The sequence below is a fragment of the Haliotis cracherodii genome, unplaced genomic scaffold (assembly GCF_022045235.1).
Source record: "Haliotis cracherodii isolate W230 unplaced genomic scaffold, xgHalCrac1.p SCAF_5, whole genome shotgun sequence".
NCBI lineage: Eukaryota > Metazoa > Mollusca > Gastropoda > Lepetellida > Haliotidae > Haliotis > Haliotis cracherodii.
The window spans coordinates 8,566,002-8,585,868 of NW_027266308.1; the positions used below are offsets into that span (position 1 = coordinate 8,566,002).

Here is a 19,867-nt window from a genome sequence, read left to right on the forward strand (position 1 = left end):
TATGTGTGTGTAGCGACCATAAAATTTCCGAGTCCTGTGATGGTATTCGAACCACGGACCTTCTGATCCGAGGTCGGACGCCTTGTCCACATGACCAAAGAGGTTAAGGATGTCATCTGTGGGATGACTCCACACCCTGCTAAAACGCACTCAGCAATATTCCAGCTTCATGACAGTGGCTGTTAATATTCGAGACCAGAAAATCCAGTGATTGATATTGTGAGCAAGGATCCATGGAGTTGGGTAATGATGACACGCAAACCTCCCGATCCATTCAGTCAGCTCTTACAACCAGTACTGGGATACTGGGGACCTATTCTAACCCGGAATCCCACGGGGAGACAAGCATAGGTTACTGGGGACCTAGTCTAACCCGGAATCCCCACTGGGTTTATGTGACTATTTAATCATTAATTCGGAAAATTGCAAAAGTTTCAATAAGATCCACAGCTAGACATGTGTGCAAGCACATCACGGTGACTCCCTGCGAACTGAAGCTACAACCAGGCACATCATGTCTCATGATAATCTAGCTCTATCCAGGAAGGTTTTTGCCGAACTAGGCTGGAATTTCCAGGCACCATCATAGCACCACTAGTGGCTATTACAACCAATCAGATTCCATCTCTCATATCACATGCATTCGCTTAAATTAAAATGGTGGCGCCAAGTCAAGATGATCTGATCGATAATCAAGCTCTATATTGTAATAAAAGTGAATCAGATCACTTGAACACATGATTAATGACATAATAAAACACAAAATATCTGTCGGAACCCAGTTGGCGGTACACATGTTTTGCAAATCCTGCAGTCGATTGAAATCTGCCTGTTGAAATCGTTATGCGATTTTGATTGGACTGTGCATAGACTCGTTAGTCCAGCCAAAATGTAACTCCGGAATTCCAGCCTAGTTCAGCAAGGGTGGAAACTGGACGTTTAGAGTCAGTTTATGCCCTTGCCTCGGGAGGATGTTCCTTTCATGCGAGGCTTACAAGTTATCAATCAATCCTCGTACCATGTTTCACCACCTACCTATTGTCTGACAGTGCTCTTCATCAGAATTGTCCCCACAGTCATTGAAGCCATCACATAGCCGAGCGTCGGGGATACACTTCTCGATGTTCCGACACCGGGAACTGCCCGGGCTGCACGGAGCGCCGCCTGAAGCAAGAAGTTATGGAATTGGTCATATGCACCTTAAATATGGGCAATTAAATTCTGGAAAAATATATCTGTCGTATATAAACATGTCAGGCTGTCAGCATAAACAACAAAATTTATCTTTCAACTCTGGGTTTTTTTTCACCAAAATAATATTCTAATAAGAGCCCTAATATTTCTAATTTTGAGAGCACCCTGGGAGCTTATTACGTTAAATACGGTATATGTTTATGTTCCAGTCTATATGTGACGATCAAGGTTAGAATTCATCTTCAGCAACCCTTTCTTCTCGTAAGAGGCAACTAACGGGATCGGGTGGTCCGACTCATAGACTTGGTTGATGCATGTCATTTTAACCCAATTGTGTAGATCAGTGGTCATGATGTCAATCACTGGATTTTCTGGTCCAGACTTGATTATTTACAGACTGGCATCATATAGGTGGAATATTGTTTGATTAAGCAACAAACAAACAAACAAATTATATGTGTATGAGCCAGTATATTGCATTGCATATTGGTTCATTCAATCAGAATGTTCACAAAAATTCATTTAAATACCTGCTCTCCTCAATTTTAAAAATGTTCATTCTGTCTAATTTAAAGAACTTCTTGTTTATTTATCTTGTTGTATGCAAATTATTTGATACTGAAACAAGGACATTCTACATTTCAGCTCCAAATGTCTTTAATAAGCTTGATCAAGGTTACAATATTCAAGTCCTCAGCAAAGCTTTCAAGAAAGTATGACAGACATGTGGAGGACATTTCCAAATTTGACGCATCAGTGTTGACTTGCCTTTGCATGAGTTTGTGACCAACAAGGCAGGATATGCTCATCTTGTCACAAACACCTGGTATCATCACAATTTGGTAGCTATTCATAAACACATGTTCATGATTCAGTATGAATCATACAATCGACTCTGCTTCTAGCAAAGATTTCTTATGAATGTGGAAAGTTTCTTATCGCTTTTATTTAATCCTACAACAAAACAAACCAGGTAGGACCAGTTGCAGCTAGATCAGAACATTCTCCTTGAATACTCCATAAACCCTCGATAATGAGGTCTTTCTTGGGTGCCGGTATGAATAAATAACGTCTTCTTAATTAAAATGAAATGAAAACAGAATGCATTGTCAAACAGCTGTAATTGTCCCTGTGGTGGATAATGGAAATCTTAGTAATTATATACTTTATCATAGAGCTTGGCAGTAGCTGTAAAATCTTGCTACACTTGCAGATCATTGCAGCTATACTGCTCGTCTCAGTTAGCAGTCATTCATAAGACAAGTTAATCAGACTTGGCTGTTTATAACGAAACCATTGCTGCCAGTTTATAAATGAGTCAGTCATGGAATCATGTTGTATTATTCTTCATTTGAGTTAATTAAAGACAAGGTATTCTGTTTGTATGTCTGAGTATTACAAATGTAGCACTATATACGAAAGGCACACATGATAAACATTCCCCTCTGGGAAAGGAAAATACATGTCTGACAACCTTTGACCCTGGTGGTAAACAAACATGAGATATTTGATAGGTGCATGCCGGGGGGGGGGGGGGGGGGGGGTGGGAGAACCTATACCTCCCTGTTTATTTTGAGACATAAACAAAACTTACTGCAGGTACAATCTGTTATGTGAAATGAGCATTCTAAGAGGAGTTTTCACTTTTACAAAATGGTTTTGTTAATTTTCAATGTTACCAATGAATTGTCAGTATTACTATCAGTCTGAGCATAAAACCTAAACATGCAATGGTGAACTTTAAAAAAACGAAAAATACAAAGTTTCTTCAGTTTAAAGGAAATTCATTTGGGGGAATTTGAAAATGTCATGAATAGTAATTAATGTAATGTATGTACAGGGAACCAGACAATCCAGTGATTGATATTACAAGCAACTATCCATGCCACTTGGGTTTGTTCTAATACAGATCTCTTTGAGACAGAAACATCACTCGGAGTTATATGCCTTCCAATTCAAGTACCTTTCAAGATATTTAGGGGTTAAAAAATATGTTGGTTGGTTTGTTTGTTGTTTTACGCCTCACTCAGCAATATTCCAGCTATATGACGGTGGTCTGTAAATAATCGAGTCTGGACCAGACAATCCAGTGATTAATATCATGAGCATCGATCCAAGCAATTGGTATCGATGACATGCATCAACCAAGTCAGCGAGCCTGACCTCCCGATCCCGTTAGTCGCCAATTACGACACACATAGTCGCCTTTTACGGCAAGCATGGGTTGCTGAAGACCTATTCTACCCCGGATCTTTACAGGTATAAAAAATATGTATGTCCATGATCACTGACTCATGAGATCACACATTTGCCTCACCAAAATAAATCAGCAATAAATCCAATGACTTGCAAACTGTATATTCTATGGATGTTTATCCTTATATTCCATGAAGACTTGTGACTGACGACTGACACCAGTGAGGGATATTATGAATATCGCCCTCAGTTCATTCCTCAAACCATTATATTATCTTGTGATTGACAGTATCATCTCTAAGACAAACTACAAAGTTGTAATATTGTGAAATGTTTTGAATGCTCAGTGGAGTCAAATTTAGGAATCAACATGACACGGAAAGAAAAATAATTAGCCCCATAGTTTCTTGTGAATGATATGCATTTCCCAATTACAGGACATGATTATTTACAGTGTTATTTCTCGCTACGCTAGGTATTTTGAAGGGATCTCTACTACCGTGTGTGTTTTTCACATATAAAACGGTGTATATACGTTACCTCCGGTGAATCAGTTAAACATATCCTACTTACGGCAATAACTCAAATGATGTTGATGTTAATGATACATTTATTCATTCCCTGACCGCTAAGGTTTGTTTAATAATTAATAACCGTAATTATCATTTGAGTTATTACATACGGTAATGACTCAAATGATGTTGATGTTAATGATACATTTATTCGTTCCCTGATTGCTGACGGCGGGGGACACCAGAAATGGGCTTCACACATTGTACCCATGTCAGGAATCGAACCCTGGTCTTGACGAGCGAACGCTTTAACCACTAGGCTACCCGACCGCCCCTGTAATAACAGGACTTCAGGACAGACTTGTTGACATGCTATTTCTGGTGTAAGTGTCAGCAGTGATGTTTCTGTTTTATTGAACAAAATAAAAAGTCATTGTCATGTGTTTAAGATGTACCCCTTTCCACACAACTGTATTTGTTATGTGGCAAGAAAGGGTTATTTTACACATTAAACTACAGTTCTTGTCTTTTTATTTATTGTTTTATGTTGAAATCTAGAGCCAGATTATATAATATAAGCAATATTTTTTTTAATTTTGATATAAAAAATGAATACATTATTTTGCTTAAGTAGCTCTACTTTCTAAATTAAATGACCCTTGGCCGGTGAAATTTCAGAGAGGACAGAAAAAGGATTACCTCCCCCCCCCCCCCCCCCCCCCCCCCCCCCTCCATCCATTGTGGTTCCTTCAACAAATTACATGTATCTCCCACATCCACATACACAGACCTTGTCTCAGGCTGTCTGTGTCCTCCAATGTCAGGCACTCTGGCAATGTCAGATATGTTTTCTTACAATCATGACATGCTTGTAAAGAAACAATTTGTACATGTCACTTTACTTGCACTGTCTTCATTTTTTTAAATCAACAATATACATTTTTCATCCAAATTGGAGAGATTTAATGTTAAGACCGAAATACCAGATGCGAGAGACATAATTGTAGAAAAACAATTTGTACATGTCATTGTCTTCATTTTTTTTCAATCAACAATATACATTTTTCATCCAAATTGGAGGGATGCTTTTGGAAGATTTAATGTGAAGACTGAAATACCAGATGTGAGGTAGCAGGCATCACAAGATGCCGAAAACATCTAGTTGAGTGCATGAAATATTATATATTGAACTAGGTCAAGACACTGTGAGAAACAACGCAGAAATAATACCCTAGTTTATCACTCTAAATGCTGAAACAAGCTCTTTAGCATACAAGTTTCATGCACGCATGGTGAAAAAATGTATAAAACACTGTCAATAGTGCCAGTTAAACTGTGTGAACCATCAGCACTGGGATACCGTATTCTACGTAATAAGCGTCCAGGGCGCTCTCAAAATTAGAATAAGAGGGCTCTTATTACAATATTATTTTGGTAAAAAAAACAGAGTTGAAAGATCGTAAATTTCGTGGTTTATGCTGACAGCCTGAAATGATACAAAAGAAGTCTGTGCGTATTATACACGACAGATATATTTTCCAGAATTTAATTGCCCATAATTAAGGGTGCATATAACACATGAGTGCGTATAATACACAAATAAATAAGTGTACTTTGATCATTCGGAAGGGGTGCTAATTGGGACTGTTCACTGGCCCATATTTTAGCAAATATCGCTTATTAGAGCAGGGCGCTTATTGTGTCAAATACGGTAATTGCATCAGCTGAAATGTGAGGGTCACATGCAGTGCAGAGTCGACATTATTCACATACATGCATGTTTTTACACACAATCCCAGTGTCTCAGCACAATCACAGTCATGTTTCACCAATTATCTTAATCTTAAACAATGAAATTAATCCATAAGTTTCCATTACTCCTCCTTTCACAGCTCATGACTCATCGTTCAAATGATGAAAAGATGGAAGCTTCTTGTGCATGCATGGCGTTAAAGTTGGGCAATTATGTAAAATATCAGAGCTTAGTAAAAAGCCAGTGGTCCAGAACTAGCCCACTGAGATCCTATTTTATGGTGTTATGTCTCAAGCAGACTGTAGTTGCCCCTCTCCACATGGGGAGGGTAGAGAAATTGATGTGATACTGTTGAAATGGATGACCGTCTGTCCTGCAGACAATCGGGCAGGTGAGACTGCCACACCTGGCTGAGGTGAGCGCTTGAGGTCAACCTTGACTGGACATACGCTGACCTTTCTCTGCCCACTCACAGCAATGTTTCTGCCCAGTAATGACCAATTTTCTCCTTCATTGAATTAGCCCTATTTCTAGTCTGAAAGCTTAGGGTGTTTTTTTGTACAAGCACCTCTATTCCTGCTTCACTCTTTTGTTTGTCACATCAAGCAAATAATAGCATTCTGTAAAGGAATCCGAGCCTGCTGATAGCTACTTGTAGTTGTAGTACTGATTTTATCATAGCGTTTTTCACTTTCAGCAAACAACTGCTGTCTATCGGGGAACCAGATCCAGATTTTCACACCACTATGTGGTGCTAAATAAATGCTGAGCTCTTAACAATGAATTAGTTTCCCAGCCAAATTACAAGGGAAGGTGCTGAATGAAATCTTTACGAGTCTACCTCAGCTAACTGCCTGTTTGACACCTGTGACCTCAAACTGGGGTCATGGGGTTCACAAATTCCTGTTACTCCTTTGAAAGCTTATTCAGCAATCTGCAACCAATTTCAATGCAACAAATTTTATGTACATCTAACGCATTGCCATTTTGCACCAAACATGTCTTTTTCATGATTCTTGAAAATTGGACACGTAATTAAGTCATGCTTCTTTGAGATTTCAACACCGACTGTATATTTTGCTAGACATCATGCTTCATGTATACTTCATTATAAAACATGGCTTTAGCCTTTCGAATTCATTGCTACATTCTGCAACTAGATTAGAGAACACATTAAATATAGGGAACGCACACGGAGATGAGAACATGAGTGTATTGCAATTATGTTCCTGCAATGTTTGACGCAATAAATTCATGAAATACTGGCAATTTTTTTTTATACAAGTCATGACTGATGTAGTTAATTCGGTAAAGAAATCTAAATTAAGCCTGAGTATTTACAATAATTTTAGTAATTTCAGAACTGACACTTATTGCATGGGTTATTTAACAGAGTAAATTGATATAGAATAATAGAAACTCAACTGTATTTGGGTAAAGAGGTCATGACTCCCAAGTTTAGAAAAAGCAATACTGATGGCTTTACCACAAGTTGCTGATGGTGGCAAACATTGGACGCGGTGCCATATTTGTAACACTGTAAACATCATTAGCAATTGACCCTGCTAATGACACATGAAATGATCAACTAAATGTAGTTTAAAATTCCCTTCATCTAATGCGCTGTGACATTCGCAAAGCTTGACCGCAGCCTACTGCACGCAATATGTCGTGCCATCACAGGTAAAGCCGTCTAGCATGGATTTAGCAAAGCTGTTTTGTTGACAAGGAAACTGACAAGTTGCAAATCCTTCAAGTTGTTGATTTTGACATCTTTTCGTCTCCATTATCTCAGTGTTGAATTCCTGTTCCAATGTTAGGGGATCTCCCTTCAAAGGCTGATTACTTGGCCACAGACTGCCCTGATACCATCTCCCGTACCTAACAACATTGCATCATACTTCAGCATCTTGCCTGTTAAAAAGCTGCCCATCAGCAGGACTTGGCAGCTGCTCCATTTATTCCTCTTAACAGTAATTAGTTGCACATTCACTCAAACACACTAATTATCATTGATGACAATAAAGCTCGCCATGCTTCTGTTAACATGCAACACTTCATTTCTTACCAAAAGGTTTGATTTACTCATATTTCATCTTCTAAGTGTATTGAATTTGGTGAATGTTTTCTCATGCATGTGTTTGAACTTCACTTTATTATCATATGAATCAGAGACCGTAAACCGATATATGGTCTCTGTATGTATAAAGTCCTTACGCTCCATAGTAGGCCATTTGTTTGCTCCAGGTCTAAATACTGTATTCGACATAATAAGCGCCTAGGGCACTCTCAAATTTAGAAATAGAGGGCTCTTATTAGAATAAAATTATCAAGATCGTAAATTTTGTGGTTTATGCTGACAGCATGAAATGATACAAAAGAAAAGTCTGTGCATATTAGACACAGCAGATATATATTTCCAGAATTTAATTGCCCATGGTATGGGTTGCATATAACACACGAGGGCGTATTATACACAAATAAATATGTCTTGTGTAAATTGATCAATTGGAAGAGGTGCTAATTGGGATTGTTTGCTGGCCAATACATTAGCAAATATCGCTGTTGGCGCTTCTTAGAGCAGGGTGCTTATTACGTCGATTACGGTAGTTGCTTCCTCGTGAAAATGACCACCAGTTTGAATTGGTAGAAACTAACAATTTTAGTTTTTATGGCAAAAACCCTTAAAAATGGCAAATTTCTGCTTGTCATATCATAACTATTGGTCAGTTTTGCAAGGACAAGAATACTAGAGCGAATGTCTACTGCTGGTTTATCTACTCATTGTGGGACAGTGGGGTAGCTAGTAGTTAAAGCTTTAGCTCTTCACATCAAAGACCCTGGTTCAAATCCCCACATGGGTACAATGTGTGAAGCCCATTTTTGGTGTCCCTTGCTACGACATTGCTGAAATATGGCCAAAAGTAGCATAAAGCCATACTCACTTATTGCAACTTATTTAAAACCAAAAATCCTATATTTTCCAAATTGGTTACCCCTGGGTATTATAGAGAAGTAGGAATTTAACAACCCAAATGTTGTTGTCAAATGCATAAACTGTGTTTTCATATCCTACAGTGTAAAGGATTCCACACAATGCATGATGACATGACAACTGTCTACCACAGGTATAATTATCGTCAATATTTGATACCACTAATTACTCATTCTCTATTTTGGTAGATGGTTCATCGTGCAAGGGCCAGTGAATGGAATTAACCCTTTCTGTCTAAGTCCATGTCAGAAAAACATCATTTATTTATATCATTTGGAAAGGTCAAATCAATGGAGGCTCACAAGTTAAGCATGCGATGTCTTCTTTGGCCTGAGAGCCAAAAGACATTGCATGCTCCACGAGACTGTTTCAGTCCTCCAACCTCATTCCCAGGATCCGTATCACATAGTAATAGAACATCCACATCATATTGTAAAAGAGAGGGCACGGGTGGCCCAGTTGTCTAAGGTGCCATGATTTGTTGTGCAGAGTTGCGTCCCTTGGAAACGCCAGAAACCAGTGATTGAGGGTTCGAAATTCCAGTTCGCCCTGATTATGTTTCTATGTTTGTCAGCACCATACCCATGCTTGTGGGTTTCACCAAAGTGGTAAACGTCTGACACGCCGCGATATAACCGGAATACTGTTAAAAGCGGCGTTAAACCCAACTCACTCACTTACTCACTATTGTAATAGAACATCCATATCATATAGATAGGCCCAAATCTTAGTTGTTGCATCATTTTTACTGTGCACATTGAGCTTGTGCTTAATTGTGCCTGTGAATGTTCAAGCCAGTTTGAAGCAAACTCTCCTCATCTAATCATTCGTTAAAGTTTAAAACAAACAGTCTGCATCAGGCTACACAGGCCATTAAGGACTAGCTGACTCTGCTATAAATGAAATTTTCAAGTTATGTCAACATTCAACACTTTCCCATATAAGATATGTTATTTTTTTGGTTAACAAAATGTACACAAAGTTGTGCAAGGCATGAGTGTTATTATTCAAAATATGCTTATTTCAAACCTCTTCACTCGGTGCATCTACGGGGCACGGTGGCCCAGTCATCTAAGATGCTGCGATTCACTGTGCAGAGTTGCATACCTTAGGCATGCCAGAAACCTATGATTGTGGGTTCGAATCCCGGTTCGCCCCGATTATGTTTCTAGGTGTGTAAGCACCATACCCGTGCTCGAGGGTTTCACCGAAGTGGTAAACGTCTGAGACCTGCATCACTTCAGGCTTTCCTCCCACATTAAGCTGACACGCTGCGATATAACTGGAATACTGTTAAAAGCGGTGTTAAAATCATCTCACTCACTCACTCACTCACTCAGTGCATCTGACTTGAACTAAAATTAAAGTTATCTTTGACATCTTTATTGTATTCTTCAAGGATTTATCCTATTTGACAAGCCCATCACGACACATGACGATGAGGTCATCTTATCATTTATGAATACAACTTTCAAGATCTGCGGCAATGAGACTAAATAAATGATAGCCATCTTACGACTGGAATCGGAGCATTTTCTTCAAAGAGATGACTGTAACATCATTCCGATTTCTATTATGATATGCCACACAGGTTCTGCCAGTCACCCTTTTCATGGGGCAATGTCCCCACATTGTAGCTGTGTTCCAGCCCTGTGAAGACCCTGCCACTTGCAGGCCAATCATCAGATGCCCCAGGCCCACCTTTACCACAGCGATGAGGCCTGCTGGGGCCTATTATAACACTCAGTTGACAGCCCTCAATGATGCGCCCAGGTAAACCAACTGTCAGCTGACAAAACTTGGCCCCGAAATGGAGTCGGCATGGTGCCAGTATTGTTAGGAACATACGAGGGGTATAGGGTCACAGGAGAAGGGATGAACAGTGCTGCCTTTGTGTCAACAACACGAAGAAGAGACCCTTGCTCAGTTTTGTGAAGGAGGGAAATATATTAAACAGAAAATCCTCCTGGAGGTTAATGTAGTCAATCTCATGGCCAAGTAACTATCTCATGGCATGGGTTTCCTCTCACAAGTAATATCATCCACTCTGGTGGGACACGTTTGTTCGGTCGTAACAGTCACATTGAAATATACAAGTGCCCATTTCACCTCCATTGAAACGTACCAGACAGTGACACTTTGATGGCAGTATCACAACAAGGCAAGCATATAAATGAATCCATGCTCATTCAGGTTTATTGCAAGATGCCACATCTAACATGCATCACTTGCTAATGGAACTACAGACAGGATATCTTGAAGGATATTTATTACATTAAATTGAGTGAAGAAGGTGTGATATATTGAACTGCGTTCATGTCCTGTCATAAAAACAGTGGCTTTTATAGATGCCTTTTGTCATTTCTTTACCGATCATTGGGTTGTTCAGTTAACCTTTCATCAAAAGGGGTTACCTACATCGAATATCCAACAATAAGCTGTCCATATGCCACCATCTTAATTGTCATACTTGTCTAGCTTTTCATTCTGCTGTAACACATGAAGTTATACGAGACAATGGAGAATGTATATTCATGACCTCTATCAGGCCACTTTAATGTGTCTTTGCCCATGCATGAGTTAGCAAATATTGCGTCTTTTGACAAAATAAACCATGGTTCAAATAGATGCTGGCTAATGGGTATAAGACTTCACAGCAACTGTAAATGTGAAACATCTGAATGCCAGAAAATAACCAGTCTCAACCATCTGTCAAATCTGCACTGAACATGTGTCGGAACATGTGTTGAACATATTAATTACGCTGATCGAAAAAGTGAAAACACGTTTTTCCATTCAGTCATGTGAATAAACTAATGGACGCTTTCTGAAAAATTCTGCCTACCTTTCATTTGTGGTCTTGTACATAACATGAAAAGTGTATAGATCATATAAAAAAGTAGAAAAGTTTCAACAACAAGTTATCCAAATATAATTTATAATTACAAAAGAAATACAAAAGAATGAACATTCATAACAGTAGGCCATGGTTGTCGCTTCTATTATATGATTGGTTGGTCGGTTGGTTGGTTGTTTAACGCTGCACTCAGCAATATTCCAGTTATATGACGGCGGTCTGTAAATAATCGAGTCTGGACCAGACAATCCAGTGATTATGATATCATGAGCATCGATCCAAGTAATTGGGATCGATGACATGCATTAACCCAGTGGGCGAGCCTGACCACCTGATCCTGTTAGCCGCCTCTTATGACAAACATAGTCGCCTTTTAATATGGTGAGGTGAGGTGAAATGGGGTTTAACATCGCGTCCAAGATTATTGCACTTATATAGCGACGTGCATGCACATGTGTGTGTGTGTGTGTGTGGCTGCTTGTACTAGTCCGGACTGATTCTGATTTATAGTGCTAGCACACTGAGATACCATGCCGCAGTTTAACATGACCACCCCACTCAGACACAGTATACTGACTCCGAGCCGACCAGTCCTTGTTTTAGCCCCTTAATGCCGAGCGCCAGACAGGGTAACAACAAGTACCATCTTTTAACATCTTTTGGTATGACACGGCTGGGGATAGAACCCTGCACCTTCCGCTCTCCGGGCGGACGCTCTACCATTAGACCACGGAGGCGGTCTGAAGAATAAGGTAATTGGCTGCTATCGGCAGCATTCTGACGTTACTCGCTAATGAGCCCATCCATCACACACAGGGTGAAGAAAGCACAATCCGTTAACACCAAGGAGTTCACTTCAAGGTGATACCTTCCCAGGACACATTTCTAAATTTTTTCCGATACAGTAGTACACGTATATAATAAACACAGATAAAAAAGTATTACAAGTCATGGAATGTATCCATTTTGTGACAACTATTAGGTTAGTTTCAAGGCACCAAAGACTGTAAGCAATGGTAGATTGGGGTGATCTGCCATAAACATATTTTCAGTTCTCATTTCAATCTAAGAAAATGGACATATTCTCTACTTTCATGAGTAACGATTTACAAATATAAATTATTGTTACTCCCTTAGAAGTTTGCTGTAGCCAAGTTTTAAAGCATATAAAAAATGATGGGACTCTAACCTCACATTTTTTAAATATTTTTATGAAAATCTAAAAATAAATTTATTGTGGCCACTTGTGATTAGAATATTGTACATTCTGCTGATTGTATGTAAGTAATAGTCCACTGGTATTGACCTCTCGGAGTGCCTGGTGCAGCCCGACATCTATATCACCTGTCCGTCCACAGCAATCACTCTTCCCTACGACTGTCATACCAGACTCGCCTTTGATCTTTCACTTGACAATCTTCAATGATTTAGTTTTCTTATTTGTTGTCAGATTTGACACTTGCCTGGAGATTTAATTGCCAAATATTTGTGTTGTAGTGTGAGTGGTAGAGCTTGGCCGGTCAGGCTTGTCACAGGATGGGCCATGCTCCTGTCCCGCCTGTGATGTTTATAGCAATGTGAGCAGGTGAAAGAAAACATGCCACACATGCTGTGGGGAGGAGTTATTATCTACTGTATTTTCAAATATCTACTGACAATGCAATTTTTCAAAGCATTTAATGTAATATTTTCATACATAGTAGACACAATTTATGGATAACAACTTCTTTAATACTGTAAAAATCGACATTTCTGTATAGGTCCTTATACGGTTGTCAAGCAAGTCTTGCTTGACAATGGGTATAAGGATATATACCGAAAGCAAGTCTTGCTTGACGACGGTATAAGGATCTATACCGCAAAACAAGTGTTGCTTGACAACGGAATAAGGATCTATACCAAAAGCAAGTCTTGCTTGACAACGATATAAGGATCTATACCGAAAGCAAGTCTTGCTTGACAACGGTATAAGGATCTATACCGAAATGTCACTTTTTACAGTATTAAAGAAGTTGTTATCAATAAATTGTGTCTAATTTGCTATCTGCCAACTTCTAAGTAATGTCTATTAAACAATTAATTTTCATAGTATAGACTACCTTTTAGTCAAACACAGATTCTTGTTTCTCTGGTCCCAACTTTGACTAACAAATAGTCCCTGAAATACTGTCAAATAATATAAAAGCGACAAAACCCCTTCTATAGTCACAAGAAATTTCTGCTAAATGCAGAGTTGATTGTACAATTCTGACTATCATGATCATGTGTTTATGAATCACTATCAAATAGTGATGATACCAGGTGTTCGTGAAATGGTGAGCCTATCCTGTCCCATCGGTGGCACTCATCACAAACACATGCAAAGGAATGTCAATTGCTCACCTTAAAAAATGTGGGAACGTATGGTACAAGTCAAAATAGAGAATTGCATCAGCCATAATTTTTGTAAATCTGAAAAATAATTCTGTAAAGGAAACCTGGAGTATTAGGGAACCCTCAAGTCTCAAGAGCTGAAATGGAGATGCGAGTGGAATGGCACCCCCATGTTCTATTTAATACATGCTCTGAGGTGTGTAGGGGAGACTAGCAAGTCCCTAGTGCACCAAGAAAAAACACCTACAACAACATTCATTCTGAGTCAATAAACGTCTTCAAAATGTTTCTCGTATGTGTCTCCTAAACTTTCCTAGGTTCCAGCATCAAGCCCACGGATGAACAGTTACAGTTACGTAGGGCTGGGACGGGTAACTCGGGTACCCGGGTCGGGTGGGTACTGAGTAGGACCCGGGTACCCACAGGACTACCCCGACCCGGCCCGTGGTTAGTCACGTGATATACTGTTTAATGACAAAAATTATCAATAACTCTATGGTTGCACTACAAGTCACTAAGGTTCGCATTTCTTTCAGACTGTGCACCCTTTCCTTCTGATTTTTCATATGGTTGAATAAAGATACTTAATTCAACTTCAGTGAATGCATGACCGGATTGTTTAATACGTGCATTTAAATACGTTTTGCCAGGGCTATTCTAAAAATGTACATTTTGAGACATTTCCGGAGACCTAGAGTGGGTACCGAGATAGGATTGGGTAATAGAGGGGGGGGGGGGGGGGGGGGGGGAAAGACCAGGTAGAGTAGGGTTGGGGTAATAGAGGAGGGGGGTATGGGCATTAAATTTAGACTCGTTCCAGCCCTACAGTTACAGTACATAATTTCCTCGCAAACAAAAACTTCCACCCTGTACTTTAAACTTCTTGAATTTCAGCACTACATGACATTTTGACCTTATCACACACACACACCACTCAAAAGAACTTAAGGACACCTGATTCTTTCATATTACTATAGTTAAGCCTCCCATGGCATGACAATAACTATGTAATATGGAAGAATCAGGTGAACCTTAACTTCTTGTGAGTAGTATATGTTGGTGTCTGTTCATTCAGGTACCTGCCAAACAGAAGCAGCATATCATACAGCATCTAATTTCTACCTTGAGCCTCTTATGATTCTTGTCACGGAGACAAACAGGCTGTATTCATGATGTACTGACATTTGTACATGATACTTCACGGAAACCTGTTTCTCCTCACGGCTGCCTAGGGTTCTCCTCCGTCTCCTACAATATCGGGAGGATTTGGCCCTGGTTAGGCTTACCACTCCGCTATGTATTAGCTTGTGGTGACAGCCTCCCTAAAATAAAAAAGCCTAACCCTGGATCATGGCCACATAATTAACATGAAATCTAATCTGGAATCTAATCCTGAGCATGAAAGGGGTTATTCATTCTTCTTCATTCACAACCCTCTATACTAGCCTATGTGACTTCCCGGTGGATAGCGGGAATGCCAGTCTCCACTACCCTCTGTACTAGCCTATGTGACTTCCCGGTGGATAGCAGGAATGCCAGTCTCCACTACCATCTGTACTAGCCTATGTGACTTCCCGGTGGATAGCGGGAATGCCAGTCTCCACTACCCTCTGTACTAGCCTATGTGACTTCCCAGTGGATAGCAGGAATACAAGTCTCCACTACCCTCTATACTAGCCTATGTGACTTCCCGGTGGATAGCGGGAATGCCAGTCTCCACTACCATCTGTACTAGCCTATGTGACTTCCCGGTGGATAGCGGGAATGCCAGTCTCCACTACCCTCTGTACTAGCCTATGTGACTTCCCGGTGGATAGCGGGAATACAAGTCTCCACTACCCTCTGTACTAGCCTATGTGACTTCCCGGTGGATAGCGGGAATACAAGTCTCCACTACCCTCTGTACTAGCCTATGTGACTTCCCGGTGGATAGCAGGAATACAAGTCTCCACTACCCTCTGTACTAGCCTATGTGACTTCCCGGTGGATAGCGGGAATGCCAGTCTCCACTACCCTCTGTACTAGCCTATGTGACTTCCCGGTGGATAGCGGGAATGCCAGTCTCCACTACCCTCTGTACTAGCCTATGTGACTTCCCGGTGGATAGCGGGAATACAAGTCTCCACTACCCTCTGTACTAGCCTATGTGACTTCCCGGTGGATAGCGGGAATGCCAGTCTCCACTACCCTCTGTACTAGCCTATGTGACTTCCCGGTGGATAGCAGGAATGCCAGTCTCCACTACCCTCTGTACTAGCCTATGTGACTTCCCGGTGGATAGCGGGAATACAAGTCTCCACTACCCTCTGTACTAGCCTATGTGACTTTCCGGTGGATAGCGGGAATGCCAGTCTCCACTACCCTCTGTACTAGCCTATGTGACTTCCCGGTGGATAGCGGGAATACAAGTCTCCACTACCCTCTGTACTAGCCTATGTGACTTCCCGGTGGATAGCGGGAATACAAGTCTCCACTACCCTCTGTACTAGCCTATGTGACTTCCCGGTGGATAGCGGGAATGCCAGTCTCCACTACCATCTGTACTAGCCTATGTGACTTCCCGGTGGATAGCGGGAATGCCAGTCTCCACTACCCTCTGTACTAGCCTATGTGACTTCCCGGTGGATAGCGGGAATGCCAGTCTCCACTACCCTCTGTACTAGCCTATGTGACTTCCCGGTGGATAGCGGGAATGCCAGTCTCCACTACCCTCTGTACTAGCCTATGTGACTTCCCGGTGGATAGCAGGAATGCCAGTCTCCACTACCCTCTGTACTAGCCTATGTGACTTCCCGGTGGATAGCGGGAATGCCAGTCTCCACTACCCTCTGTACTAGCCTATGTGACTTCCCGGTGGATAGCGGGAATACAAGTCTCCACTACCCTCTGTACTAGCCTATGTGACTTCCCGGTGGATAGCGGGAATACAAGTCTCCACTACCCTCTGTACTAGCCTATGTGGCTTCCCGGTGGATAGCGGGAATACAAGTCTCCACTACCCTCTGTACTAGCCTATGTGACTTCCCGGTGGATAGCGGGAATGCCAGTCTCCACTACCCTCTGTACTCGCCTATGTGACTTCCCGGTGGATAGCGGGAATGCCAGTCTCCACTACCCTCTGTACTAGCCTATGTGACTTCCCGGTGGATAGCGGGAATGCCAGTCTCCACTACCCTCTGTACTAGCCTATGTGACTTCCCGGTGGATAGCGGGAATGCCAGTCTCCACTACCCTCTGTACTAGCCTATGTGACTTCCCGGTGGATAGCGGGAATGCCAGTCTCCACTACCATCTGTACTAGCCTATGTGACTTCCCGGTGGATAGCGGGAATGCCAGTCTCCACTACCATCTGTACTAGCCTATGTGACTTCCCGGTGGATATAGCGGGAATGCCAGTCTCCACTACCCTCTGTACTAGCCTATGTGACTTCCCGGTGGATAGCGGGAATACAAGTCTCCACTACTGTGGAACCCTGGGTAATTTCCTTGGGCCCCTACCCTGAATCATGCTTGTTAATTTATCCCTGTACTGTGGAACCCTGGGGAATTCCTTCGGCCCCTATCCTGAATCATGCTTGTCAATTTCTCCCTGTACTGTGGAACCCTGGGGAATTCCTTTGGCCCCTACCCTGAATCATGCTTGTCAATTTATCCCTGTACTGTGGAACCCTGGGGAATTCCTTCGGCCCCTATCCTGAATCATGCTTGTCAATTTATCCCTGTACTGTGGAACCCTGGGGAATTCCTTTGGCCCCTACCCTGAATCATGCTTGTCAATTTATCCCTGTACTGTGGAACCCTGGGGAATTCCTTTGGCCCCTATCCTGAATCATGCTTGTCAATTTATCCCTGCACAGTGGAAACCTGGGGAATTCCTTTGGCCCCTATCCTGAATCATGCTTGTCAATTTCTCCCTGTACTGTGGAACCCTGGGGAATTCCTTTGGCCCCTATCCTGAATCATGCTTGTCAATTTCTCCATGTACTGTGGAACCCTGGGGAATTCCTTTGGCCCCTATCCTGAATCATGCTTGTCAATTTATCCCTGTACTGTGGAACCCTGGGGAATTCCTTTGGCCCCTATCCTGAATCATGCTTGTCAATTTATCCCTGTACAGTGGAACCCTGGGGAATTCCTTGCCTGTATTCAAAGCTGTCGGATTGAATTCCAACGACTATTGTACACATTATCAATGACACCAACTGAATTTTGAAGATAAAAGATTCCTGAAGCATCATAACTATATTTTAAAGAATGTGATGCGAATATAATCTAATATTAACTTGAAATATTCTCGAAAAGAACATTGTATTCAGAAGAATACTGTGAAGAGCAGCATTATACATTCCTGCAGCAATGTGTTATAACAAATCTTGTTTCTGCTTAAAAGACTGTTCCCCTCACATCATGTCTAAGACCTGCCATAAATGAAAAACACTCTAAGCAAAGGAATGAAGCCCTGCTACATGATCAAGAACCTGTTGAAGCAAGCTGCTTGTAGTGGCAGTGTTAACTGCCTGCCCTTGTGATGCTCAGATGCAAGGATGGAGCATCTGTGTCCATGGTATATAGTCTATATACTCTAAATGTTCATGGAAACGGCCTTCATCAACCGTCTCGTCTTTGAACTTCAACCAAGTGGGAATGTAATCATCCCACATTAACACACAGATATACCAGAATAGTGAGATGTACAAATATACCACTACTCATTACACCAAACTGTTGTCCATGACCCCTTGCGTTTGTTAAAAGTATTCATCATCATGTATTATTTTGTACAATGCCTCCATGAATACAACTTGTACTGGAGAGGTATTAACATAAGCTTCCTTGGCTTGTTTCCCAATCAAGGTTCACTGAATAAAAATATGTTTTGAATCAAGTGAGTGAGATAGTGTGTGGGTTTAGCTCTGCTTTTAACACTATTCCAGTTATATCACAGCATGTCAGCTTAATGTGTCAGGAACGCCCGAAATGATGCAGGTCTCAGATGTTTACCACTTTGGTGAAACCCACAAGCACGGGTATGGTGCTCACAAACCTAGAAGCATAATAAGGGCGAATTGGATTCGAAACCACGATCATAGTTTTCTGGCCTGTTAAAGGATGCATCTCTGAACAGCGAATTGTGGCGCTTAATGTGGGAGGAATGCCCAACGTCGTGCAGGTATCGGATGTTTACCACGTTGGTGAAACCAACAGGGCAGGTATGCTGCTGACAAAGTTAGAAACATATTTGCGGTGAACCAGAGAGTTCCACAAACAAAGCCAAAGTACCATTAATATATTCATTTTCAGTGTATCACCCATGGAAGAAGTGTTGCTCCAGATATGTGTGTGAATTAGGGCTGGGACGGGTCCAAATTTACTACCCATGTACCCACCCCACTATTACCCTACCTGGGTACCCGCTGTTGGTCTCAAGAAATAGGTACAAATGTCCGATTGGGAATAGTTGGACCATAGCGGTGGCCAAAGTATTTAGATACTCGTATAAAACGATCTGGTCATGCATACACTGAAGTTGACTGGAGTTTTATCTCTATTCAAATCATATAAAGTCAGAATGAATGCGTGCATAGCCAGAAAGAAATGCGAACATTAGTCACTTATAGTGATTTTTATAATTTTTGCCATTAAACAATATATCACTTGACTAACCACGGGCCCGGGTAGTCCTGTGGGTATCCGGGTCCTACTCAGGAACCATCCGACCCGAGTACCCGTGTACCCGAGTACCCGAGTTACCTGTCCCAGCCCTAGTGTGAATACTTCCTTACATCAACATAACAAGTTGTATGAGTTTGTTTACTGATTGTCGTCTTGTCTGAGGGTGAGATGACAACAATACAGTATTTGTACAAAGAGGGTGATGGACAGAAACCAGTGTTTTCTGATACAGACACCTGACATCTCACCAGCCTGCATCGGGAATACCCCAAAGAGCGTATCCTCTGCTTCTGTGGTCAGTGAAAACAACAAC

The 19,867-nt window shown here is 41.4% G+C and overlaps 1 protein-coding gene across 1 annotated transcript in view; it reads right to left on the bottom strand.

Annotated features, from left to right (window-relative positions):
• Positions 1-19,867, bottom strand: part of LOC139442386 (papilin-like) — a 177,724-nt gene that overhangs the window by 53,566 nt on the left and 104,291 nt on the right. The window contains exon 16 of the mRNA XM_071223189.1: positions 1,036-1,164. Within this exon, the coding sequence (XP_071079290.1) occupies positions 1,036-1,164 (129 nt within the window). The remainder of the gene's footprint in view (positions 1-1,035; positions 1,165-19,867) is intronic.